Source organism: Prinia subflava, chromosome Z (genome assembly GCF_021018805.1).
Source record: "Prinia subflava isolate CZ2003 ecotype Zambia chromosome Z, Cam_Psub_1.2, whole genome shotgun sequence".
NCBI classification, from domain to species: Eukaryota; Metazoa; Chordata; class Aves; order Passeriformes; family Cisticolidae; genus Prinia; species Prinia subflava.
In genome coordinates, this window is record NC_086283.1 from 99,719,455 (window position 1) to 99,746,725 (window position 27,271).

General features: G+C 41.5%; 1 protein-coding gene across 1 annotated transcript in view; it reads right to left on the reverse strand.

The window, feature by feature from the left end:
* PGM5 (phosphoglucomutase 5) overlaps nucleotides 1-25,432 on the reverse strand; it is a 69,809-nt gene extending 44,377 nt beyond the window's left edge. The window contains exons 1-6 of the mRNA XM_063422607.1: nucleotides 25,029-25,432; nucleotides 18,449-18,611; nucleotides 15,806-15,952; nucleotides 12,042-12,167; nucleotides 9,699-9,889; nucleotides 8,656-8,810 (exon numbers count right to left, since the gene is read on the reverse strand). Of these exons, the coding sequence (XP_063278677.1) occupies nucleotides 8,656-8,810; nucleotides 9,699-9,889; nucleotides 12,042-12,167; nucleotides 15,806-15,952; nucleotides 18,449-18,611; nucleotides 25,029-25,289 (1,043 nt within the window). The 5' untranslated portion in view covers nucleotides 25,290-25,432. The remainder of the gene's footprint in view (nucleotides 1-8,655; nucleotides 8,811-9,698; nucleotides 9,890-12,041; nucleotides 12,168-15,805; nucleotides 15,953-18,448; nucleotides 18,612-25,028) is intronic.
* Between the last annotated feature and the right edge of the window lie 1,839 nt (nucleotides 25,433-27,271).

Genomic DNA, 27,271 nt, shown 5'->3' on the forward strand with positions numbered 1-27,271 from the left:
GTCCAACATCCTGGACACAGAACATGCTTCTTTCAAATTACTTTGCCTCTTGTCCTTTCACCTTGCACAGCTGGGAAGTGCCAGACTCCAGCTTCTCAAACAGTCACTCCATAGGTGTGGGCAGCTGTTAGCTCCCAGCAGAGAAGCTGTCCTTCTCCAGGCTGAACAAACCCAGTTCCCCAGCCTCTCAGAGCCTCTGCCCCAGACATCTGTGTTGGTGATCCTACACTGAACTCACTCCACTTTACTGATGTTTTCCCTACAGCGGGGACCCCAAACCAAACACAGGTATCTGGGAGTGGTTTCATACATGACAAGCAGAGAATAATCACTTCCCCACTCTCTGCACCACATTCTCATTCACACAGCTCAGAATGTCACTGGCCTCTTCTGATTCCAGAGCACACAACTTCTCACACAGCTGTCCCCCAGGATGCTGGCCTGTCTCTGCAGAGCTGCTACTCAGTTCCTCTGCTGTGGTCTGCATCACCATAGGGCTGTGCCTTTCTGAGGGAAGGATTAATTGTTTGCTTAATTTCATTAGGTCCTTGCCATCCATTCCTGCCAGCTGTCCAGGTTCCCCTGACTGTATCAAAAACAGTGTGGCCAGCAAGATTGCCCTCCTGTATTACTCACTGGTGAGGCTGCACCTCAAGTACTAGGTCAGTTTTTGACCCAATCACTTCAAAAAGGACTTTGAGGTTCTGGAACATGTCCAGAGAAGGGCAACCAGGCTCATGAAGGATCTAGTAAACATGTCACATAAGGAATGTCTGAGGGATCTGTGTTTGTTTAGTCTATAAAAGCAGAGGCTCAGGGGAGACCTAATCACTCTCTACAATTTCTCTGCAAGGAGACTGTTATTTGGTAGGGGTTGGTCTCTCTTACTATGCCTTTCTTTGAGAGGACAGAGGAAATGGCCTTAAGCTAAAATAGGAGATATTCAGATTAGATACTAGAAAAAAAAAATTCCCTGTTCTAGTGGTCAGGCACTGAAATAGGTTGCCCATGGAGGTGGTGGAGTCACTCTACCTGGATATGTTCAAGAGGTGTCTGATCTGATGATGGATTTATTGGTTTAGGGGTGACAGTGGCAGTGCCAGGTGAGTGGCTGGACTGGATGATCTTGTAGGTCTCTTCCAATATTGATTATTCTACAACTGCTGGCTCTGCACTCCAGCACATCAACAGGCACCACACACACAATTTACTGTCATCTACAAACTGGGTTTGAGTGTCCTCCATCTCCCCCTTCAGACCACCCACAGAGATGTTGAACAGAACAGGTAACCCCTGCAGAACCCCACTTTTTACCAGATCATTAACTAACTGCCTGTGAGTCTGAGCATCAAACCAGATATTTACCTATCTGGCTCTCTATCCGTTCAAACCATAAAGTCCTAAGCTGGATACAAGAATAATGCAGGGCAGTTTCAAAAGCCTTGCTAAAATGGCAGTAAATGACATCTACTATCTTAACCCCATCAACAGATTCCATCATTTTATCAGCCAGGCAATCAGGTTGGTTAGACATGATTTATTCTAGTAGCTCCCTAATTATGTCATTTAGATTTGGATTGCCTGGTTTACATCAGTTTTCCTTTCTCCCTCTTGCAAACTGTTCTGTAGATTTTAGAGACTGAAAATTAGTACGTGCTCTTTTTGCTTGTAGGACTTGTCTAGGAAGGGAAAGGAAGAAAGCAGTTTCACAAGTTTATGATAGTGTTCATAGAAAAAATATAGAAAAAAGAAGAAATTATAATATGCCATAGGTATAGACTGTTACTACATGTGAGAAACAAGTCATTAATAACACTACAGAATCAAAAGAAGAGTTGTTGATGTTGGAAAGATTTTAGGCCTCTTTCATTTCCCCACAAAAGGAAACATGAGACATTTCATATAACAATTTAAGTGATTATTGCATAAAGTAAGTCTAGTCTAACAGGACTCTCAGACTTCTTCAAATAATTTTAAGTACCCCAGCTCTGCCAGTCTTATAGTGATCTTCTTCAAAACACACAGAATGTAAAGAGCAATTTACCATCCTCTTAATTTCTCAACAACCTAAGAAGATTTTACTGTAACACATCCTAGAAGCAGAACTTTAAACATATTGTTTTGAAATTCTGTGCCAGAAAAGTTTTGTTTTAAATCAGCAGGAAGCATTCTCCATGAAGGTCACCATTGACAAAAAAGCCTTTGATGGGAGAGGTTGCTCTTGGGTTGATACCAGCTGTGCTTTCCAGCCTGAGTAAAACAAGTTCAGACATGCTGATATACCAGGGAGCCTTTCTAAGTTGAAGCACATAATAAGACTGCATAAGACCTTGAAAGAAAAGGGGCCTTTAACCTTTAAGTAGTCACAAAGTCTTCTGTAACTGACTTGATGCAAAATTCCTCAGATTGTTTTAATTAAAACATTTCTGGACATTTTACCAGGACACTTGTAGGAATCCCTGCTGTTTATTCGTAGCTGTATACTTCTTGAGATATAGGACATGGGGCACTAAGAAATCTGCAACTTTACTCACCATCAAGCTGTTACCCACCATCAATCTGTTGCACACTGCAAGACCTGCTCCAGGCATTTTGCTAGATACTACTTCTTCTCAGGCAGTTTTTCGGATATGGCACATTAAGCCTAAACAAAAGTCTGTTTGTTTGCGAGAACTACAAATACACATACTTGTAAACAGGAGCCAATCAAGGTTACAAAATGTATTTATTTCTCAGCAAGCACCAAATCTTTATCTCTAGTTGACAAACTGACCTTATTCTCAGCCAAAGATTAAGCTGGAAAGGGAGCACTGCATAGTTTTCAACTCATCTTTTCTTCTTACATGAAGAAAGCTCTCAATACACCTTTATGTACTCAGTCCTGCAAGCTTCACATTGCACAACCAATAAACCTGCTCATTTTAAGCTAAGCAGCTATAGCAGTCCACTCCATGCACAGGCCAGAATCCAATCCAATAAGAACAAGAGCTGTGTGTTGTGTAAGGCTGATCTGCAGCCTGACATTCTCAAAAGGAAACAGCTGCCTTCAGGCCCAGAACTGGCCAGGGAATCCCTCTCAGACCCTAAAGCTTGTGTGCTCAGTAAAAGAAGGCAAGCCAGGGGCTTAGCCTCTCTTGCCATTAATCCATGATGGACAACAGAGATACTCAGATATGATGGAAATATCATTATTCTACCGATATTTCAAATGACTGGACACCAACATGTTTTCTGTCTTTTTCTTCATGAGCAGCCACTGAAGAATACAAGATTAATTCTCTCCTGCAGATGTCAACAGTATGCAATAGATTGATGTATAATCATTCCTATCTCTCACTGAAAAAGCATTTGTCCTGTAAAGTGTTGAGAATAAACATTTACCCCACGTACATTTAAAATGTAATGACTACAGCATGTTTTCACCAGTGCAAGCTAGGATAATGAAACACTGCATAGTCAAGCATATGGTAGGTTTGCAACAGTCAAATATGCCCCACTGTAGTAAAGCATACCAAATCCAGCATCAAAGAAAACATAAGGACCAAGATAACTCCCTAAGGATATTCTTGAAAATGTTTGCAATGATAAATCACCTCCAATGCTTAAAAACCATTCACGGTTAGCAAAAAGATAGCAGCTAGATTACAAGCACATTGTAGAAAGAAAATCAAGGGGCACAGCTAAAGAAAGAATGTTAATGCCTTGTAATGATAATTGGTTTTCCCTCCACAAGTCTTCTCAAACATGCCGTATCTGTGTAAATAAAACATTTAGCTGTAGTGTACTTGAAAGCTGATACAGAGGAAAATATCATTCTTTTACTATACACAAGTATACAGAGGATTTATATGGACACTTTTAGTATTACAAGTTACTTTAGAAGTTACAACTCCTGAACACCTTTCCCATTACAGTGCTCCCCAACTAGATACTGCGTTTCAAACATGTTAAATTACATTCACAAAGGTTTTGTGCAGTTGTCCTTCTGCAGCATTCCAGAACAAAAATCATCCTTCTGCTCTATCTAATTTAAAAACTGCTTATATGTGACATGGACTCAGTTTGACAGAGGTGTCTTAAAAAATTCACAGTGAGCCTATTTCAAATAAGGGGGAGTGAGACTGAATTATCCTGCTGAAGAAAGATAAAAAGAGTAAGGTCATGGCTGGCATAACTTGAACAAAGCACAGACACAAAGTGAATGCAGTATGAACCATGTAGAAAGACATATTTATGACTTGGAGAAGCCTTTATGTTGAAAAAATCCCATAACTCAATAGCAGAGAGTATCCATGTAGAGAAAAAGAAACACACAGTGCCAATCCTGTTTCTGGCACAAACTTTTTCAGATGACAAAATACACAGAAAAAAAATACACACGAAAAGTAAGAAAAGTAAAAAAAAAAAAAAAAAAAAAAAAAAAAAAAAAAAAAAAAAAAAAGAGTTAGATTTGTATCTTGAGAATTCAAGTAAATAATTACAAAGGCACAAGTGTAATGAGGTGTGTTGTTCTCCATAGCCTGAGGTATATATTTAATAAAAAAGAGGAGACACTGAATGGGAGGGAAGTGGGATAAGTGGAACAAGGGAAGAACATGGGAATGTGGAAGGTAAGAGAGAGAATAGAGATAAAAATAACAGGAAGTGTTTAGCAAAAGAAGAGAAGAAATCAAAGCGGGGAAGGGGAAGGGGAAGGGGAAGGGGAAGGGGAAGGGGAAGGGGAAGGGGAAGGGGAAGGGGAAGGGGAAGGGGAAGGGGAAGGGGAAGGGGAAGGGGAAGGGGAAGGGGAAGGGGAAGGGGAAGGGGAAGGGGAAGGGGAAGGGGAAGGGGAAGGGGAAGGGGAAGGGGAAGGGGAGTGTTGGACTTCATTACCTTATTGGTCTTTTCCAACTTAAATGTTTCTATGACATAAGCAAAGCCTCCTGGTGTGCTTCAGACAAAATGGATCACACTCTAAACCACAATGTTTCTTGCTGCCAGGGGCAGCCTCCTTCCTGAATTCAAGGCAGATTGGTTAAAGCTCATAGCATCTCTGCCCTTCTCATCAACAGGAAGTTTCTTTAAACCAGCCAGAACACTCATTGTCACTGCAGCCCCCCCTTAAAAGCTGTCTCTAAATGACCAGACAATAAACAGACAATAAGCAGACAGAACACTAATGTGTCAAAGCTGCATTAAGAGATCTGCTCCTAGGTGTAAAGTGGCAGGGTACAGCACAGTAAAGTACTTAGCTTTGCCCAGGCTAAGTGTAATGAAAGCACCTACATGCTGTGGAAAGAACCTTACTGTAGAAAACAACCTATCAGATGATGCAAGTCACAGTAGTATTCTCTCAGAAAGCCTTTTCTCCAGTACCTTCTTGATTGCTATTTTATACACACACCCAACTTTGTATTTCCTACAGAAACAATTTTTATTCACCCTTGTGATTCTCATTTTGTACACTGTTAGCTAACATCTCAGTATTTCATTTCCTTTCCTGCTATGCAGGCATCAGATAAATCAGAATACAAGGATATGAAACATGAACAGGGAACACAGGTTCACTTTCCCCAAAACAAAAAGTACACCAGCCTCAGGATACATATTGCCAGGGAATTGAAGTCTGGAGACATACTGCCACAGTCCTGTTGATATTGGAGCACATCAAAACAGATGTTTCCTGTAACGTGTTATTCTCTCCCTATAGTATATACTTGTATATTTCAGCAGTCACTTCAAGCAAACACATGCAACACTGGTTAAATATTGTGACTGAACTCTATTGTAATTCATTGCTCCATTTATTAATGCCATACTCCTAAGCAACATTTAGAGTCCTTTGGATTATTGCTTCCTTCTTTTTAAGTTTAATAACACCCTTTGAAAAAGTCTTAAGCAACACATCACATGTACACAAGTGAAAAATGAATAGATTTTCTAAATCCTTAAGTTATTGTGCATATTTGTTTTTCTTTAATAGAGTTAAGGAAAAGCTCCAGTAGGCTAAACTGTGGCCACACAATATGGACACACCATAAAAAGAGGTGGTTTTCATCTGTGGTCTAGCACAGACTTCAGGAAAGACCTCCAAAACCTCAGAAGACAGTAGCCAAGAGGACAGGAATTGATCCAGCTCCCCCACAGGAGAGCCACTCTCATAACCAATGTTTAGAAGCAGGCCAAAGCTCAGTAAACTTTCATGGAAGGTGTCTGTGATGGCCTTACAGTGTTCTAAACCATGTAGCCAGCCCACACACACCCACCCAGCAACAGATAAGGAGCCACAGGGAGTCTGTGGGTCAGGATTAAAGGGAGAGCAGCGACAGGAGACATTACAGTGAGGGTCTGCACAGGCCACCTGACCAGAAAGACCAAATGGACAAAGCCCTCTACAAACAGATAGGAGCAGCCTCACATCCACAAGCCCTGGTGCTCTGGGGGCTTTCAGTCACCCTGATATCTGTTGAAGGGAACAACACAGCAGGGCACTTGCAACTCAGAAAGCTCCTGGAGCTCATGGATGAAAATTTTTTTCTCCAAGTGACAGAGGAGCTAATAAGGAGACATCCTAAGCTGAACCTTGGTCTCACACAACAAGGGGTGGTGTGAAATGTGAAGTGCAGTGACCATGAAAGGGTGGAATGGAAGATCCTCAGGGCTGTGAGGAGAGCACACAGCAAGCTCACTTTCCTGGAGTTCAGGACAGCAGGCTTTGTTCTCTTCAAGGATCTGCTCAATAGGGTGCCATGGGACAAAACCCAGGAAGAAAGAAGGACCCCAGACAGCTGGGTGACATTCAAGGATCATCTCCTACTTGGCTTGATAGAGATGCATCCCAACAAAGAGGAAGTGATGTAAAAACACCAGGAAGCCTGTGTGAATGAACAAGCTGGACAAACTTAAACACAAGAAGAAAGCCTAGAGAGGGTAGAAGCAGGGACAGGTAGCCTGTGAGGAATACAGATGAATTGTCCCAGTAGCTGGGGATAAATCTAATAAAGCTGAAGCCCTAACAGAATTAAATCTGACCAGGGATGACAACAGCAACAAGAATAGTTCCTACAGGTACACTGGTGATAAACAGAAGACTAGGAAAAATGTGGACTCTCTCCAGAAACAGGAGACCTGGTTACTGAGGACATGAAGAAGGCTGAGGAACTCGGTGGCAGTTTTGTCTCAGTCCTACCAGCCACATTACCTGAGTTGCACAGCTAGTGGAAGTAGAATCCCTGCATATGGCAGGGGGTTTGGAACCACATGATTTATGTTAAAACTGCATGATCTACCCTGAACTACTATATGACAACATGTTAACTCGTAAGTCTTCAAGAAAACAAGGAGAACCACAAAACAAAATAAAACATAAATAAATCATGTGTCCTGGATACAGACTGAAGACTTCATAACAATAAATATTTGTAGGAATGGAAGGGAAAATACTTATATCCTTCCATCATTATCAGTCGCTCAGTTTTATTTAATAATCAGGCTTAGCTCCACAAAACTAAATAAGGCAGTAATCACCATGAGACGATCTTTGTGCCAGAAGGTCAAGTAAACATCGCAAAGAATATAATTCAAACAGTCACAGTGTTTTTGCAGGGGACTTGAGTTCATGCTTTCTGACATACTTATCAAACTTTATGAAAAGAAGACAGACAAACATGCTTAAATGTCACTGTTTCTTCAGTTCTTACAGACATGCAGATATGGTGTTTATATACAAAATGAACTCTTACTTATCTTATATTGTATTTCAGTGTAACAGTGATGAGATTTTTGGACTGCTGAACAGAATAAACAAAACACATCAAACACTGACCTAACAGTATTTCCTTAAACTAGACTGTCTATCCACAAGTAAGGAATATATTCCCAAAGACCCTGTCAATTATTAGAGGGAGCTGCAAGCTCTGAATTTCATAGCAATTCAGAACTTCCTGAATAGGCAAACTGTAGATCCAGCAATCAACCTTTGCGCACAATCTACATTTCACTTTAAAATTACTATTTCCTAATTAGACACATTTAAGGGGAGGAACAGATCACTCTTGTCATACTACATCTATGCAGCCAGATGAACACTGAGACACAACTGATTTAGTCAATGCTTTTCCAAACAGAATATATCAGTGCAATAATATGTAATCATCTTGTCTTTATATTTACAGAAAATTTAGGCCCAGATGAAATTTGTTCAAAATTCAGCTGCTAACACAAGATGCTCATACTTCATCAGTTTGAGGGGGATTTCAATTTTTTGAATACTTGTTTAGTACTGAATTATTATTTAATGTCTTTTAAACTTCCATGACTTTCCATGACTTTTAAACTTCCATGACTTAAAAGCCCAGATTAGGCTGTAAATTATTATTTACTAATAAAAAGAGTAAAGATTTTTTGGAAAAATACAGTCCAATTTCTGTGCATGGGATTTACCAATTTACTTCTCCAGACTGAATTAAACTCTTTTCATGCAAGTAAAGATGAGAAAAATCAATCTAGGTAAAACCAAAGTCTCGTCAGAACCAGATTAAAAAATAAAGCACATAAAGATTGGGAAAATGAGAAGCTCTTAATCAAAAAACTCCACAATTTTGGAATTGCTATGTACTAAAAGGTAGAGATAACTAATGTAAATGGCCAAGGTGATACAAATAAATTTCATCTTACTTGTCTAGAGCTGTGCTGGTGGGCATGCTTCTGCCAAATCCTCGGACACCCATCTGACAGAAGTATGGAATGCAAGACAGATTGGCAGCAATTATAGCCAGTGAATCTGATGCATTAACAAAGAAACCATTTTGGCCAAGGATCATGTAGCGGTCCTGGAGAAGAAAAGAAAATTAAAATAGCATCCTAAATTCCATGCGTTGAAGACACCTAATATCTTCTCTTAGATCCATTGGAGGCAGAGAGAAAAAGGACAGCCTTTGAGTTACTCACATCCCTCCATGGGCAGAAAAATTTACTGGCATCATCCTGGCAGGTTTGCAATCTCACTATCACACCATTACTCCCTCCTGCCTTGCAAATCGAACCTCCAGATCAGTTTCTAGCTTCTGCCTCCTACTTCAGTAGCTCTGTTTCTGCCAAGAGAATGCTTGTGTAGGAGAATCTTTTTGCCAATGACACGCATTACTATGGGAGCAGAAGAGTGTTTTTGTTTACCGAGAATAGAAAACAGCTTTTGTTCTTCAGAACCTTTTAATATTTCTCCCACCTTGTCAGGGCAGAAAGTTCTTTTGTAATACATTGCTTTTTATTATGTTGATATTATGACATTAAAAAATGTTTAAAAACAGAGATTCTGATTCAGTGCTTTATTTAGCTAAAATGCCCTTAATTCACGATGCTAACCAAAAAGGATTTAATGTTGTTGCTCTCCTGGGACAAATCTTTATTATATATATGCTGTCTGCTCCTAACCAGGGAAAAAACCGTTACACCAGCACCAGACAAAACCAGCCTGATATTTAAATAATTCTCATCCTGCCTTCAAATTCTGGTTGACTTACAGTCATCTGCAGAGAAGAATTACAACACATGTGTCTGATTTATGGGTTGCAAATGTTACCATCTGTACCTGAAAGTAATACCACTTTCAGCTTCAATGAGTTACTGAAAAGCACATAAATTATACTCACACATCCCACAGTTGACCCCAGACAAAACAACAACTATGGTGGAATCTCAAGACAGACCTAAATACTTACTCCATCAGCATCAAAAGCAGCTCCAAATCCATACTCGCCACCTTTCATAGCCTCCAGCAAGGCAGTTGCATATGTTAGATTTGGATCAGGAGGCTGTCCACCAAAATCCTCCAGAGGAATACAGTTGATGGCAGAATTTGCAGGAGCTCCCAGTTCATCACACAAGATTCTTCTCACATAGGGTCCCATAACTGTGAAAACAGAAATCTGCCATGCAATCACAAAAGCGTATGCTCAACATTCAAATTTTTCACAGCACTGTGGACACTGCATATAAAACATACTTTCAGCACTTCGATACATCTGTCCTTGTAACAGCCCACAAACTATTTCACAGAAGAATATGTGACTGTCCTCAAAATAAACAATTAATCAGTACAAAAACAATCCATTCAACATGAAAATCACAATGGTGAAAGATGCAGAGGGTTTTTTTACCCATTATATATTAAAGAAATTATCATACATATAAAGGAGTTTTTCTCACAATAATAAAAATAAAATCTTATCCTATGTGTCTAAATAACACATAATAGCAAGGAAAGTAAACAGTAGGTGAATACATATGGGAAATATATCTACCTTAAGATTCCAATTCACGTGAAAATTGCAATAGATTTGTCCACCAGAGAATTTTACTACATTTCAGTTGCTACCATGCAGAGAATAAATTAAAATTTTCTCAAAACTAACTCCAAAATACTTCTTTATTTTGTTAAAGATATGACCAACTAAAACCCCATGCTGTTACATACCATAATTATTACATTAATAATTTTGTGACTAAAGGGTCACTACCTGAGCACTCTGCATCCCTGATGCAGGTGTGAACAGGTCACTCAGAGGTAAAAAACACATCAGTGGCTGCTCTCTCCTTCTCCTACCTTACTTCCAAATCTTGCAAATTGGAGCAACTGAGGTTAAACTGTGTGAGAGAAACCTTTTTTCATGAAAATGTGGATGTTACTTCTGTAAAATATACCATGATTCAGTTTCTTATCTGAAGTGGACTCCTGTCAAATCACTCTTTTTTCTGCCAGTGTTAAACTACCAGTGTGTACAGGCATAAAAATACATTCCACTGACATATATTTAATCTGCCATGTTCTTTAAATTATAGATATCCATCTCTCCACCAAAATGCATGGTCAATAAGCCAACTGTAGGTCACCTTGCAAATAAAGTAAACAAACTTAGTCCTTTAAAATGTTTGTGATGCATTAGTTTTTCTAACCCTAAGACAGACTATGCACCTTTTTGACAACATGTAAAAAATCATAAGAGTCAGTAACAGACCTGAACATGAAAGCTCTTAGGTATTTTAGTAACATTCTCCCCTGTGTGGTACATGACAAGAGGCAGTGCCTTCCTCACTGCTCCCTCTGCATTGCTCAAGGACACCCTCTGCCCTTTTGTCACAGCCTGGCAAAACTGGGTGTCCACAGTGCTTGGATGCACACTATAAACCTTGGCCACAGTGAACTGTGTGCTCATACTGACTGTGAACTCACTATGGTATTTCAAACAGTGATTATCATGCTGTACTAGGTAAAATACTTTACAGACGTTTTCTAGGTCTATCCAGCTCCTTTTATGGGTCTGTTTTTGTAATCCCATTAAAGAATAAAACCTGCTTTGCTTGATAGAATCTGTTTTCCATAAGATAATGTTGAACAGTCTTACTTACACTCCTATCCTTCAACTCATTATATGCAGGAATCCTTTTTTTTTATATTTACAATGTAGCCTAAAATAGATATTATCCTAGTTTGTGTTTCCCCAAGTGACATAGCTTGTATTTTTTTAATATCAGCACACTGTTGATCTCCTTGCTGTCTTCTGTGACACTTTCAACTTGTCCACAGTACTCTGAAATTTGTTCACTTTTAACATTAGTGAGACAGAGGTCTCAGCTAACTCTTTAATTTATTTATTCAGACTTAACTAGTTTTATACCATTTATAATTTCCTCTTAGTAGAGACTGCCTTGTAACCTCCTTGTCACTGGACATGGCAACACACTTCATCACCCTCATGGCAAGATTACCTCATCCTGCTTGCTTCCAAATGCAGAGAGAAAATTTTTATTGGACACATATGTCTTTACTTACTTATCAAGTAAGACAAATGTCTTTGCCTAGTAAGAAATCTAACTCGTTGCTAAGATTGTCTTTGTTGGTAGTATAAGGTTCAAATCCTTTCTTATTACCCTTCACTTCTATTACATAAAAGTCTGACATTTAGATGCTGTGTTGTTGTTGGGAAACCATTGCAGTGAACAACTTTCATTGGGAAGTTATTTCAGTGTACATAATTCTGTCCCAGTGGCACTGAAGTTCATACCTCCATTCATGGCATCAATCCTTATTTTAATCTGATTGGGTCCAGTCAGTAAATTTCTGATGGCATTGAAGTCAAAAATACTTCGAAGGAGATTGAGGTAGATTTCCACAGAATCCACAATTTCCACTAGAAAAATCACACAAAAAAAGAAGTGAATACATTCACCCAAGTGAAGTTACTTCCTCCAGCTCTCTTCCACACAACTGAAATAAGTCAGAGCACACAACCCCTGTATGACACGGCTTTGCTTTGAAGTCCACAAAGGAAAAGTCTAAGGCTCCTGCTGCCTTCAGCGTGGCTACTATCAAGCTTTAAGTCCTGAAAAGATCAACAGTTTTGCCTGCCAAAAGACTGCAGAGATAGTGTAAGTTGACAGCTCCTCTTTCACTTAAGACATTAATGAGCCTACTTACATCAAAGCAAACTCTTTACAGATCGTTCACTAAACCACTGAAAAACTCTGCAAGCTAAATAGGTTTATTCTTAGAAGAAAAAAGATGTTCATGACAAGTTGACACCAGAGGTTCTATTCTTCCATGTGACCACAGTACCTATTTGCATCATTCCTTCAAGACATACAACCTATTCTTCTAAATTCTGGCACCAGGAATACCTGTGCTCAGTTTGCTGTAGATGGAAAACAAACTATACTTTTGTAGATCTCATTGATTTAGGAAAGTAAGGCTCAGATACAACATCTGGTATTTTGCTAAGGTCTTGATAACTTGAAATTTAAATTCATAAAAGCAGAGCACTATAGTTTTTCTAGTTCTTTTGCATGCAAAACATTAAACAAAAATGAACTAATGAAAGTAAGTCTGTCATAGTGAAAGCAGTAACCAAACAACTGCCAAAAGACATGCTTTTCAGTCATCTTGGAATGAATTGCTTTTCCTGATTACATTAAAAAGCATATGTTATACAAATGTCCTTTCATCTGGTTAAATGAGTATCTTGAAATATCTTACTTGTAAGTTAAATTATTACTTAGAATCTCATCCAATTTTGCTCAGAAACACTGGATCTCACACTAATGCTCTTCTTAGAGTAACATGAAAATGACACAGACATTTTTTGAGCCTGAGAAAAACACTTAGAATAGATTGTGACAATATGCTTGAAGAAACAAAAAAAGGTTCTCAACCTGAAAAAACGATCCATAAAACCTACTTGAAAAAGTCAATTCTATGATATATGCTGACAGTTTTGTTTAGTTTAATGACTAACATTATATTATTTTTTATCTTCTATGCCCTGCTCCTAACAGCATTTTAGTAAGCCCTAAGCTTTACACATATGAACAGATGTATAAATTCTGGTGGAGCTGCTCATACATGTGAAGACAAAGCACATGAAGGATTAAAGTCTAAGAACTATTTTAACTCCTGCCAAACCCAACCTCAGTTGCTCCAGCATCTGTAGCCTTGATTCACAGGAGTTGGCTCATACCACTGAACAAAATGCAGAAATTTCAAATACATCAATAGTATCTTAAATTACTTTTTAGATCAAAATGGCTTTAATTCTAGGGCTTCAGAAATGCAGTAAAGTTCTAGAGACCACATAGAGTTTCAAAGTATTTGAAATATATGAAATATACATGACGTTTGAAATACATGTCAGGACCCCTTATTTGTTTTTGACCCCTTCAAGAAAACAGCTTCTTAGATAATTTTAAATCAATTGTAAGCATAAAAGTATTCACTATGCCAAAAATTAAACATGAGCTTAAGCAAACCCTTTACATTTGGAGTCACTGGATGTGCAAACACCACAACTTTTCAGAAAGTGTGAGCAAGAATGAATAAACTGAGAGTCTCACTTACTCTTCTGTCAGTTGGACTTCAATAAGCAAATCATTCCTAGACCAAAAGGGTTTGTCTTTGTTAACTACTAGCAAGTATAAATTTGGCAAAGATACTTGGCTGAAAGATGAGGCCTGATGTACTTAAAAGTCTGTAACCCAGATTACTAAAGAGCAAAACAAACATAACACTTACCTACAAACGCAACATTGGACACAAGTAAAAGGAGTTGGAAAACATGGTGGAATTAGAAAACTCTGACCTAATTGCTATCACAGAACGATGGGACATGAGTTACATGAGTGGAGCACTGCAGTTGAGGGCTACAAGCTTTTCAGAAGAGACAGGCTGGGTCTTTTCAGACAGACAGGAGGGGTGGGGGTGTTGTGCTCAGTGTTAAGGAAAGGTCAGATTGTGAAGAGCCTCTGATAAACAGCCATGAACAGACTGACACCCTTGTGGATGAAAATCAAGAAGTAGATCAAGACAGGACTCTTTGTGGTTGGGGTCTACTACAGGCCACCTGACATGGGAAGTCTCTTGATGAGATCTTTTATTACAAAAAACCCCGAACCCTACTTCCACTGGCAACCTTAAACTTCACTGCAATCTCCTCCAGATTTCCTGGGACTGTGGCTAGCTGTTAGAACAATTTCAGCAGCTGCTTTGATCTTTCAGATGACACACAACAGACCACTGTCATCTACCTAATCTTAAGGTCTTTGACACTGTACCCGTGGCATCTCATCTCCAAACTGGAGAGACATGGATCTGATGGATGGACTATTCAGTGAAAAAGGAGTTTGCTGGATGGACACAGCCAGAGTGTTGTGGTCAATGACTCTGTGGCCAGGTGGAGTTCAGGAACGAGTGGGTTCCCTCATCAGGGCTCTGTCTTGGGACCAGTCAGGGCCCCTTAAAATCTTCACCGGTGACATCAGCAGTGACATTTAGTGCTACCCCAGCAGGTTTGCAGATGACACGAAGCTGAGCAGTGCAGCTGAAACACAGAAGGAAGGGATGCCATCCACAGGGACCTGGACAAGCTTGAGAAGTGGATCTGTGAGAATCTCATGAGGTTCAACACGTCCAAGCACAAATTGCTGCACCTAGGTCAGGGCAGTTCTAGACACAGGCACAAACCAGGAGAACTCACTGAGAGCAGCCCTGCAGAGAAGGACTTGGGGTTCTTGGGAATGGAAAGCTGGACATGACCCACAGACCAGATAGCCATTTGTGTCCTAGGCTGCATCCAAAATAGCGTGGTCAGCAGGGTGAGGGAGGGGATTCTGCCCCTCTGCTGAGACCCCACCTGCAGGGCTGCATCAGATCTGGGGTTCTCAGTACCAGAAGGACATGGACCTGTTGAAGCAGGCCCAAGGTAGTGCCACAAAGATGATCAGAGGGATGGAGAACCTCTGCTATGAGGACAGACTGAGAGATCTGGGATTGTTAAGCATGGAGAAGGCTCGGAAGAGACCTTATAGTTGCCTTCCAGTACATAAAAGGGGGCTTATGCAAAGAATTTCAAAACAGACAAATATTGTTATGCCAAGGGGAAAGGGTTTTAAACTGAAGCAGAAGAGATTTAGATGAGATTTTAGGAAAAAATTCTTTACTGTGAGGATGGTAAGGTACTTGAACGAGTTACTTGAAGCTGTGGATGCCCCATCCCCAGAGGTATTCAAAGCTAGGCTGGATGGAACTCTGAGAAACTTCATTTGATGAAAGGTCTCTCAGCCCATGACAGCAGGATTGGAACAAGATGATCCTTCCTGAAGGTACTTTCCATCACAAACCATTCTATGATTCCACACTGTCTTGTATTTTGATAACTTTTAGTAAGGCACATTGAAGAACTGAAGTTCTGCCTGTATAATTACCAATTACAACTCTGCTGTGATACTAAGATTTAGACTCCACGGATTTAGCATGAGTAATAAAAGCATACACTGATACCTCGGAAAGGTTTGAATTTGTTCTCCAGATCAAATTCTTGTCTTCCTAGGCGTGATAAATCAACTCTGAGATCAGGACAAATTGCATATTCCTCCAAGGTTTTGCTGATTTGATAGATTTTTTCTGAAACCATGTCTGGAGCAGGTCCTATAACAGAAAATAAAGTTGTGGGTCATTTATTTGGAATGAAGATTTCCTATTTTAAAAGTGAGTGCTATAGCTAACATTTTTCTGAATATATTTGAGTTACTATGGAATAAATAAAAACCAAGTACTGTGGTAAATAAGGCCCGGTCTTTCACTACAGCACAGGTTTAAAACATTTTTCAAAATAATAAAACATGGAAATACACTACATTACTCACAACATTTTGATTCACATAGAGTACTTAAATCAATTATCATCCAGTGGCAGGAAGGATGAGGTAACCACAGTCATAAATGTTTGGGGTTATTGGTCAAAGGCTTTTGTTTTTCATTCTGTATGGAATCTCGGCATAGCTATTAAAGGAAAGCCTGTTTTTCAGCAGCAGGTTCTGGTGTTTCATAACACTTCTTGCAAATACGTGCCTGTGAAGATCAGATAGCTTGGTGTTTCACGTTATTTCATTAGGAAAAAATACCATTTTTAGAAATCTTACCAGTTTGACAGTGGTGTTTGTATTTCAGTTTCCCTCCACCTCCTGAATGAAACTTATCTTTATTGGAATTCAAAATACCTGGATTGCTCAACAATTAGCAATTACGACCTGGACTGGTTATGTCATTCAGAAACAGAAAACACATCTTACTTGTGAGTTCCTTCAATTGCTGAAGCCTAAAAAAAGGGCTTTATTTTCAAAGATTTACTGACAACTAAATTCAAGTTGCAGGCTTGATGCAAAAATTACTAGATGAACTATGCCACATGCAGTGCAAAGGTTCAGTCTGAGTTGCAACTGAGTGTGAATTGCAGCAAGTCCTTTCTGGCTTATCTGACTCTGCACAGCTTACATCAAAGCTGTACTTCTACTCTAAAAATTATTCCTCTTTTTCCCTTTGTTGTGTTGTCTCTCCTCCTCCAAAATGTCTTTGAAGGCTTTTTCAGTGCAAACTTTCCATTCCTCTAGCAATGCTGCTACATGCAGTGCCTTCCATCTCTGATGCAGTGTACCAGAGGGTCCAAACCAATACAATAAAAACCAGCCACTTAACTCTTCAAAATCTAATCCAAACCCATCCAAAGGGTGAGGACACCATTAGCTACAGATCTTCCTTGATAGATGGATGTATTGTGCACTGATGCTTCCAGCTACAGAGATCCCAGAGTCAGTCTACATTCTTTTCTACAGCTACAGAAACAAGCCACTTCTGCTTGACCTGGATCTGAGAAACAGACTGAGCAAGAATATAGAGGAACAATAACCTTTCCTAGGAGCTTGTTGCTGTGCCTAAACACTGTCATAGTTCAAATACTTTGCCTAATACCTAACCCACATTTTCTCAGCTGGAACCTATACCAACTACTCTTCCCTATGGACCTGTTAATTAACACAAATAATTAAACCCTGTGTTTAAGGAGTGTTTCACATATAAAGCTTAATAGCCTTCTTGAATTTCCTTTAAAAAGGCAAAGCACACTAGAAAGACTGCACCACCAACTGTTACCCATTTATCAAGCAGATTTCAGATGCACATGGTGTTCTAAGGTTTATAGAGTGCTAATGCATCTAATGGTTTGGCTCTGGTGTATGTGTGCTGTGACACTGGTCCTCTTACTGGCTGACCTGTCACGGTCCCTTTAATCCCTCTAGGATTCAATTCTATTCTGTTTATAAAATCACATTCATTTAACCATGCACATTTTTCAATTACAACAAGAGAAAAGGGAGGAAGCACCCCCATCTCAAGTTCTCCTACCTTCAAAATGGGGAAGGAAACATTTTATAAACACTCATTTTTTTCAGATGGAAAGCACTCTACATGTGTGAGGTATACAAGGTGTCAGCAACTGTCAAATAATGTTATATGAGTGCACACAGATCTATAATGTAAAACATAGAGAACCTATAACATAACTACCTGTGTTAGTTGTCAATTTTGGAAAACAAGACTTTAGCTATATACAAAAATTCCCTTAATCAATGATGGAATTGCAGTGGTAAAATGGTAGAACTCTCTACCTGGATAAGACCAGTTACTTCCTGGTAACAACAAGACAATGAGTTATACTGCTTACTGTACTTCTGAAATTACATGCTTTAAAGTAAATGCCAAGACAGGCAACACAGAAATATGAGAAAAATAGAGCTCCCTCATAGGCATCTTTATAAAATGACCAGAACTGTTATCTGGATGTGATCAGAACTGTTATTATAATGGTGATCTGGATGTCTACATAAAAGACTGTAAAAATCGGATTGCAAGTCTGTTGTGTATAGAACTTTTACACTTCCCCCCAAAGGCCTCAACGAACATGTAATGCTTATTTTCCAGACCCATTTACACAAATACACCTGTATTATTTAAAGGAAAAGAGTTGCCTATGTTCTTCACAGTTTTAACAGAGCCAATCAAAAGCACAGATAGCTAGTTAACCCCATAAGCCATTTCCAGCACACCAAGATGCAATACTGTAGTATCTTTAAAAACAAACCAACATACCTCCATTGGCAACTTCAAACTTGACTCCAAATTCTCCTCCAGGTCCCCCCGGGCTGTGGCTAGCTGTCAGGATAATCCCACCAGCAGCTTTGATCTTTCGGATGATGCACGACACAGCAGGTGTGGACAAGATCCCGTTCTGTCCGATAACCAATCTGCCGATCTAGACAGAAAGAACAACCCAAAGTGCTCTGAACAGTGCTAAATGTTTGATAGTTATTATACAAACACACACACAACAGGCTTATATGTACAGGACAGGAAGGGTAAAGTCTTGGTGTGGAACATCCTCTTCTGCAGAGGAATATACATACATGAGTTGGCTGCATGCTAACCTGGAGCACTGACAGTAACCTGGCACATTTAACCCCAGTGGTCTGGATCTGACAGTAAAGCAAGAAGAGCACAGCAAAGATAAAGATTTGCAAAGCTCCCAAGCACAACACTAGGGTATTATCCTGCTACCAAAACTCGCCAGGATCAGAAAATCCTCTCAGATATTAGTATAGCTTAGGGTTGGCTCTGTGGATGCATTTGCAGGGGCTTTAACAGAAAGAGAACAGAAAGAGAATTGCCTTTCACAGAGCAGCCTTTCAGTGTAATCACAAGAAAAACTCCACATTAGGACCTGCAGTCTCCTGAAGTTACACTCCTAGTGCCAAGACAGCTTTGGATGTGCTGCCCCATAGAAAGCACTGCTCCTCCTCCAGCTATCAGTGACTCCTTGGCTATTCCAAACGAACAGGGTGTGTTTCCCAGGGCACAGCTGAGCAGGGGAAGTTCCCACCATTCTTAAAATAAAAAAAACCCTTTCAGGCGGTGTTATTAAACACTGACTCAATGTGTTTGGCATTATGTGCAGCTCCACTGCAAGGTTCCAATTTCAAAACCATGCCTTCATCCCCTACGCAGATACTACAGTTTCAGCCTAACATAAATAATCTAGGAGCCAACAAGAAATGTATTTACAAAGAAATACAAGAGAGTTCCAATTTCTGGGGAACGCAAAAGGAAAACGCAAAAAAACGAGGGGAGAAGGGCAGGTTAAGTGTTACAGATGAGAACTGAGGCAGCTGCATATGGAGCTTAAAAGGATATTGTCAAAGTCTGGAATTTCTTAGTAAAATCATTATTAAAAAAAAATAAAATCAACCCTCATCACCACCGTCACTACAGAGCAGTAGTTTGGGAAGGGGCAGGGCAGTTAGGGGAGGCAGAGGGAAAGGCAGAACACTGAATCTCTCCCACTCCCCATCTGAAAACAGACTGGGAATTGAACTTCAGGTTTCATTCTCTAGTTTGAAGGAGATTTGGTAGCTCCACCGTCTGTGTGGCAAAGCAACAGCACAGGAGGTGTCACTACCTGTCCATAAAGAGCTGTTCCTTCATATATAGATGACCTTCTCCTGGGCAGTCACAAGAGGACCTTAATGAATACTTAGAAGTGTGGGTCCAAATAATTTCAGAAGAGCAAAGGATTAGGAGACACTTAATCTGGTTTTATGAACTGTTTTAATAATTAAGTTTACAAAGAAATTATCAACTTCTACCAGAACTTATTTTTTGATAATTGTCATCAATCACAAACTATGTCTAGCCATTCCTCTTTCATTAAGAATCACAGGATCTACTTTTGAATTTTAAAAAATGTGCAGAAAATGCACTCTTCTGTCTGACATTTCTACCTCAAACTGGGATGAAAGAATGCTTGTTTGTCTACCTGCTTCTCTTCTCAGAGTTTTTGCAGATAATTCTGAAGCCTATGGAATGTGGCTAGAAAACAGGAGACCTAGTAAGTCAAGAAATAAACAGAAAAATTATCATGTAAAGAAAAATAGGATTTAAAAAAACCTTGAAATTGTTTATTTTGAATATTGTCCCTCCCCCTTTTTAAACTATGAAGCATGTAGAAAGCTAGAACAATGACTCAATCTTCCAAATACAGCTGTCAGAAACGGCTGCCAGCTCTTAAAACAGTATTGTGTATGGGTAAACAAAATTAATATGACAGCGACACCATTTTACAGAATGCTTGAAAACAACCACTCTGAATCTATCTGGAGGTACTCAAATGTAAATGTATTTACACTTGCTTGCAGGCTTATCACAAGCGTGTATTTGGTATTTCTAAATTTATAGTAGTGAGTTTTAAGCTTTTGCCTTCATGCACAACACTGTATTTTTAAAAGTGAGTAGAAGACTTGAATTGCTCAGAATGCACAAATTCTTAGAACTGTCTCTTCACCATATTTCACTTCTTTTCATTCAGCAGATGTTGTACAGACCAGTTTTCCCATTTTTCTGGATGCCAAATATTAATAAAAATATGCGTAATTTGATTTGCCTTAAACACTTGTCATGAGGCTGCTATTTCTACACTAGTTTGAAATATTATTTGTCATGCTAATTTCTGTACTATAGAAATATTGAAATATTTAGTATTCTAAAATAAGGATCCTACAAATCAAATTACAAAAATGATGCATTGGTATTTCATTTTCAGGGACTACTATAAAGTTTCACCTTATATTGAGGTCATCAGTGCAAAAGTCCCTGAGGACAGTGCAGACCTTAGAGGTGTAAATGTGTTATCCATCTTCTTTTGTTTTTTTCATTCTGGTGGCAAGAATGCACAAGGTCATCTTCTCTTGGTTCAGAATCTCTTCATTTTGAATCAAATGCTAAGCTAGCATTTATTATTTCTTTAATTAATATAATTAATGTCTGTTTTTTTACAGACTTCTCACAATCTGAGCTGAAACAGTAACCAAACTGTACCCACATGCTGACTCAAAATTAAGGTTCCAGTAATATCCTTCTGAAAATCTTGGATAATTTCATAGCATAGAAAGATTATCTCTGGAATTCAAAAACTTGCATGGCTATAAGATCACAGGCATGTAACATCTCTTCTAATACTGTGTCCCTATGCCACATTCTATTTTGTCACTGTACTTGTAGAAACAACAGCAGATACAAAGATCCCCAGCAAACAGTTACAGCTGAAAGAATAAAATACCCTAACAAGAACTTTACAAGAACACTTTTATGCAATATTACTGCTTGCAGCTGTGCCGATTCAGCTGATTACCATGGAGTCACTTAATGCTTTTTAAAATTATTTTTCCCAGTAATCTCTCATATGCCTCAGTCAATTACACTTGAAAGAACATGAAACAAGCAGATTACATCCTGAACAACTTGAGGCTGTGCCTTCCTGTGTTTTACGACAGTATCCTAAAGATGACTGAACACCACACTCAGTGTAGAAGCAAATAAATATCACACAGACCCAGGGAGGAAGGGAAGATTTGCATGGAAGACCATGGAAAATAAAACCACTACACAGGAGACAACCAGAAAACTCAACTCTCTGCCATCTCAGACTTCTACAGCATTACTAGCTATACTCTGCAGTCTCTCTAGCACGTTGTCATGACTTTCCATATCCAGTGTAAGCCTTCTGATCCACCACTGAGACTCACAAGTAACAGCTTCTCATTTAAACGTATCCTAAACGTTCCATCAAAAACGTTCCATCAAAAACGAGACAGCCTATCCAGTTGGTGGGTCTAATGGAATATTTGCATCTAATTCACAGCCTTAAGGTAGAATACTAAGTATTTCAATATTTCTATAGTACAGAAATTAGCATAACAAATTGTATTGCAACTGCTGGAGCCTTCTACCTCAGGTCTTCCAGACATTAAGGCTGACAGACATACTACTGGCACAACACAGGTGAGAAGGGAAACAGACCTTCAAATACTCTCCTACAACTCCACTTCACCAACAGCTCGTTGCAACCCAAAATAGCACAGGACCTCTGTCTGGCCTTCCCCACGCTCCCTCACCCTCCCATGACGGGCAGTGCCATACTCAAACGGGTTTGCTCCCCTCCCAGCTGTGTGCTCCACTGCAGGGTAACCCCAGTTAGCCACCCTGAACAGGAGCTGGTGGAGCATGTGCTGCCTGCAGCTGCAGAGCATGGGCCAGCCTGTAGCTGAAAGGCTGCAGAGGCTGCAGCTGTGGTGCATGTACCTGCAGCCCTGTGCTGGAGGGCACGAGCAGCACCGAGGATGAGGAGAAGGCAGGCCAAAGGAGAAGGCAGGCCAAGCGTTGGCAGCTGACTGAGCAGGGGACCTCATCTCATTCCTTGTACCGGAGCCGATGCCAACCGTGCTAGGCTGTTAGCACAGGGGGAATGTGGGATGAGTCACCAAGTTAGAACAAGAGGAACCTAGCAACTCTAAAGGGCAATCCATTTACAGATGATAATAGAAAATCACTTTTATTTCTGTACTCAGCCAGCACAACTAGCTATGGCTCTCAGTATGTGTCTTCCAGGAAGGAGATTAAAGTTCAGTTTATCAGCACTGCTGGCACTCAGGGCAGCTGAACATTTGCAATGCACCTTTCAAGCCTTCCCCACGTTTTATCTGATCCAGCCTACATCAGTTCATGTCTTTCTCCATGATACTTTCTCCAAGATCTCCATGATTCATATCTTCCTCATGATATTAACCTCATCCAGAGGGATAGATCTTTGTTCTCATGAGTCTTCTCTCCCTCTCCCCCTATTTATATAGCACAGCACTAAACAGCGCTATCAAGGAGATTCAGATATTTTCCCAGCAGGTGTATTTTAACAGCCAAAAAATAAAACAAATAGTACTAAGCATATATGAAACTTATGCATTTACGTTGTGCTTGAGAGAAACAGAGGTGAGGGTGAGCAGGGTGAAGAAGTTAGAGAGGGAAGAGAGCACTAGAACATGGAAATGGGAAGCCCTTTCAATAGTTCCCTACCAGCTGGGCTGCTGAATTTCTGAGGACTGTGTCATTAGCAATCAATCATACGTGAATTCTGTTATTTGTGAGAACTGCAAGCAGAAAAGTTTGGGGTTTGGCTTCAGAAAGCCCTAGGGAGAAACTGCGTTTAAGAAAGGGGACAGCATTATTACAGCAAGGTGTAAGAATCATCTCAAACTGGAAATCTCCTGAGGTCAGAAAGGTATGCCAGCAAGATGGGGAATGTGACAGAAGCAGTAGGAAGAAGGCAGGCTGACAGGAAAAATTAGGCAGAATAATTTGGCTGAGAATCCCCCATTCCTCTAAACCTTGAATTTCTTCAGCACCTCAGCTCTTATGATCACCCTGCATTGTAACCCATTCTTGTGGCTCCTACCAGCATGCAAGAACCTCAGCCTCTGCAGGGCAGCTCCTGCTGCTGGACTCTTGCTTTAGCTGTTGCTGCACTTTAACCCACCTGGTCAACAGGTCCAATTTCAGCAGTGAGACTTTCTCCACTGAGCTACGAGGGCAGTGGGGCTAGGGAGCAGCACTCCTCTGTGTCCTGTCCCACCCACTTCCTCTGCCCTACACTCACTCCCCGCATGCTCCCTTCCCTGCCACTGCAGATGGAACCACTGTGCCAGTCCTGCCACTGTCCCCACTTTCACCAGTGTCCCCCAGAGCCCTCCCACACCCTGGGCCACATAAACCCTGGCCTCTACCAAGTCCCTATAAGAAAAGTGATTTTTCACTAGGTTGACAGTATGTAACACAGTCTCTGAAAACTCAGGCATCTGCTTGATATTATCAGCATGTTGAGAACATGCTTTAGAAGTAAATTTAAAATACTCATTATTCAAGACTGGTTGGTCTTGTATGTGACAACAAATCAGCAGGGAAAATTCAAACACGCGTGGAAATTCATTTCAAAATTGAAAGATATTTTGAAAGGTCTGCCTTTAAAGTACTAAGCTTTAGGGGTAAAAAAAATCCCTCAAAAGAATAAAAAAACCCTCCTACATAAATTGTATCACTCCTTTTTCCAAATCTAGAGGATCAGTCTAGGCATCATAACAAGAGCCAGCAGTTTCAACTCTGCTTTGAAGTAGGAACGCCAAGCCTGCATTATCTGGTGTTTCCAGCTTTCTGTACATACACATCCACACATGAATACACATGTATCTAGCAGAAGGCATAAGTTTTCTTCCTGAGTTCTTTCCTACTTTTAAAACTGCACAAGAAAAATTTGTATCCCATCTGACCAGAGGTTTCTGCCACCAGTCCTCCTGCATTTTATAATTTGTTAGTAAGTGACCAGTAGAAAATAACTATTATTTTTCCCTAAGGTGCGGGTAAAATGCTGAATTCCTCTTCCTCCAACAGCACTCCTTTCCAAACTATCCTGAGCAGGAGATGCTTGTCCGATACCTTTGTTTCCCGCGCACTTATTTCTAACTCTGCTACCTTTTCTCCTGTTTGTCCCATGCCTTCCTCCTTCTAAAATAAGGTGTGAACCAGCACGGCACGGCCGGCAGCCTGCAGAGGCTGCCACCATCCCCGGCCCGCGTCGCACCCCGACGGCGCCACCACCCCGCCCGGGGCCGCACCAGCGGAGCCGGCTCGGGCACCTGAGGCGCTGAAACACCGCCGCGGGCTCCTCCGGGCTCCACCTGCCTCCTGAGCCGTCCGGGCGATGACTTTGGAAGGCTCTGCCCCAGCGAGCCCCGGCGCGGGCACAGCGCGGGTGCCGCCGAGGGGCGGCGGGAAGCGTGAGGGGACAGCTTACCCCGTTGGCCGCCGCCATCTGCACGACGATCTCGATGGCCGTCTTGCTGAAGTACCTGCCGTCGCTGCCCACCACCATGGTGCAGCCCTGCCGGTCGCGGAGGTCGACGGAGGACAGGAGGCTCTGCACGAAGTTGGGCAGGTAGTTGCGCTGGCTCTCGAAGAGCGCCGTGGGCCGCCGCAGGCCCCCTCCGCCCGTCGGGCGCTGGTCCTCGTAGGGCGCCGTCTGCACGGTGAGCACGGGGATGGGGCTCCGCTCCATGGCGGCTGCCGCCCGCCCGGCCCTGGCTCCGCTGGGGAGCGGCGGCCCTGGAGCACGGTGCCGAGCCGGCGGTGGGCAGCCCGGAGGCGTTCCCCGGGCGGGGCCGCGCTGGCTCGGCCCCCGGCGGCCCCCCGGGCCGGCGCCCGGCTTCGCGGGGGAGCCGGGGCGGGCACGGGGTCCGCGCCGCCCCATTCCCCGCCCGCCCCGCCGGGGGCCCCGCCGGCGCCTCGCCGCCTCGCTGCCGTCAGCGTGCGGCGGCCCCGGCCAAAAATAACCCTGGAAAGCGAAGCCGAGAGTGGCGGGCTCCTGCCAGGGATGTAACTGGAGGCAGCGGGGAGCGGGCGAGCCAGCGCTGCACACTTGCTCGGGGAGATCACGGTCTGTCAGCGCCGGGCCCCCGCCGACCCCGCGGTGCGCTGGGCACGGCCCAGGGCAGCGCCCACACGGAGCGAGGATCCCGGCTGGGGTGAGGCCGGGCACTGCTGCTGTCCCACTGCTCCCAGGGCAGCAGGTAATTAAAGAACGAACAAAGAGAATAGATTTCCCGCCCCCCCCCCCCCCGCCTCCGTATTGCTCAAAAGCAAGGGTTTTGTATAGTAAGTAAACTTAAACTTGGGGTTGCTTATTGACCGTGCTGGTTTCTTTCCGGGCTCACTCTCTGTAAAGCCACCCCTGAAGGTGTCTTTCTCTATGATAAACTAAGGCGTTTCATACAGATGTGTGGTAGAGCTTAGTTCATTGACATGGGTTCATTCTGCTTAAATGCAATGCTGAGGGGGTGGCACTAGTGACAGCGAAGATGCCTAACATTTCCCAGTATAAAGGCTGTGTTTATAGATGCCTGTGACTGTCAAACATCAGCTGAAATTTTCCATCCAAATGCTCTTTTCACACTTGGCCCACACAGCATTTTTTTGCAAGGACGACTCTCTTGGTTGGACAGTTGGGGGAAATAGTCATGTAACCTGCATGTCATTCTTGTGCTTAGGAAATCCCTGGTGGAGACCTGCATCTGAGCAGGCAAAAATAGCTTTATAAGGCATTTTTCTCATTTCTGCAGAGGACTGCTCATACATCACTCAGAAGCCCGGTGGAATGTTGTGATTCAACAAAGCAACATGGTAGCTGCAATGATATGAGGTGGCCAGGCAAACATGGGGTGAAATGTTTTTGTCTTCTGCAGATGCTTAGAGTTCGTTCAGAAGCTCATTCAGTAGTTAATTAAGAATCAGTGAGAGCCACCTGCTGAGTGGTAACCAGAGGATCTCAGTCATGGTTTTGAGCCCTATTTCTGCAGGCTTTTTAGTGGTTCATAACAGATAGAGTGTGACACTTTAAGACATTAATTCTCCAGACTTACATTTCCTTGGCAGGGACTGTTGCCATCACAGTAAAACACTCTGCATGCTATGGTAGGTAAGGCCAAACATTTTAGTTTAAACAAAGTAATCCATTTAAGCAGATACAAGAATTCTAACTCTGTTGGCAGAATACCTTTATGGTGGGCCCTACACAGCAGCAGAGGGCCAGAGCACATACAGGAAAACAGTAATCTCATCTCTTTTGTTAGACCTCCTAGCCTAATGTCATGTGTCATGATTGTGGCTTGTTATACTGGTTCAGAACGCAGTTTAAACCACAAAAAGGGAAAAATCTGCCCTGTGAAAACACCAGTTCTCATATCCCTAGTATAAACAAAGCACAGTGTAAATGAGGTAGCTGTATCTTAAATAACTTCGGGCATGCCAGCAACAAAACCATGACATTGCATTAGTGTGCACTAGTGAGAGCTGAAATAAAATCAGATAACTGCTACCTACCAGAGCAAGTACCCAACAAGGAAACAACAACAAAGATGGAAAGTGTTAGAAAGAACAGATAAGATCCAAGCAAGGGAAAACACATGACCAAAATAAGATGAAATGTGATAGTCTTTGAAATAAAGAATTCATGGCATTTTTCATATGGATAGAGGAAATGTG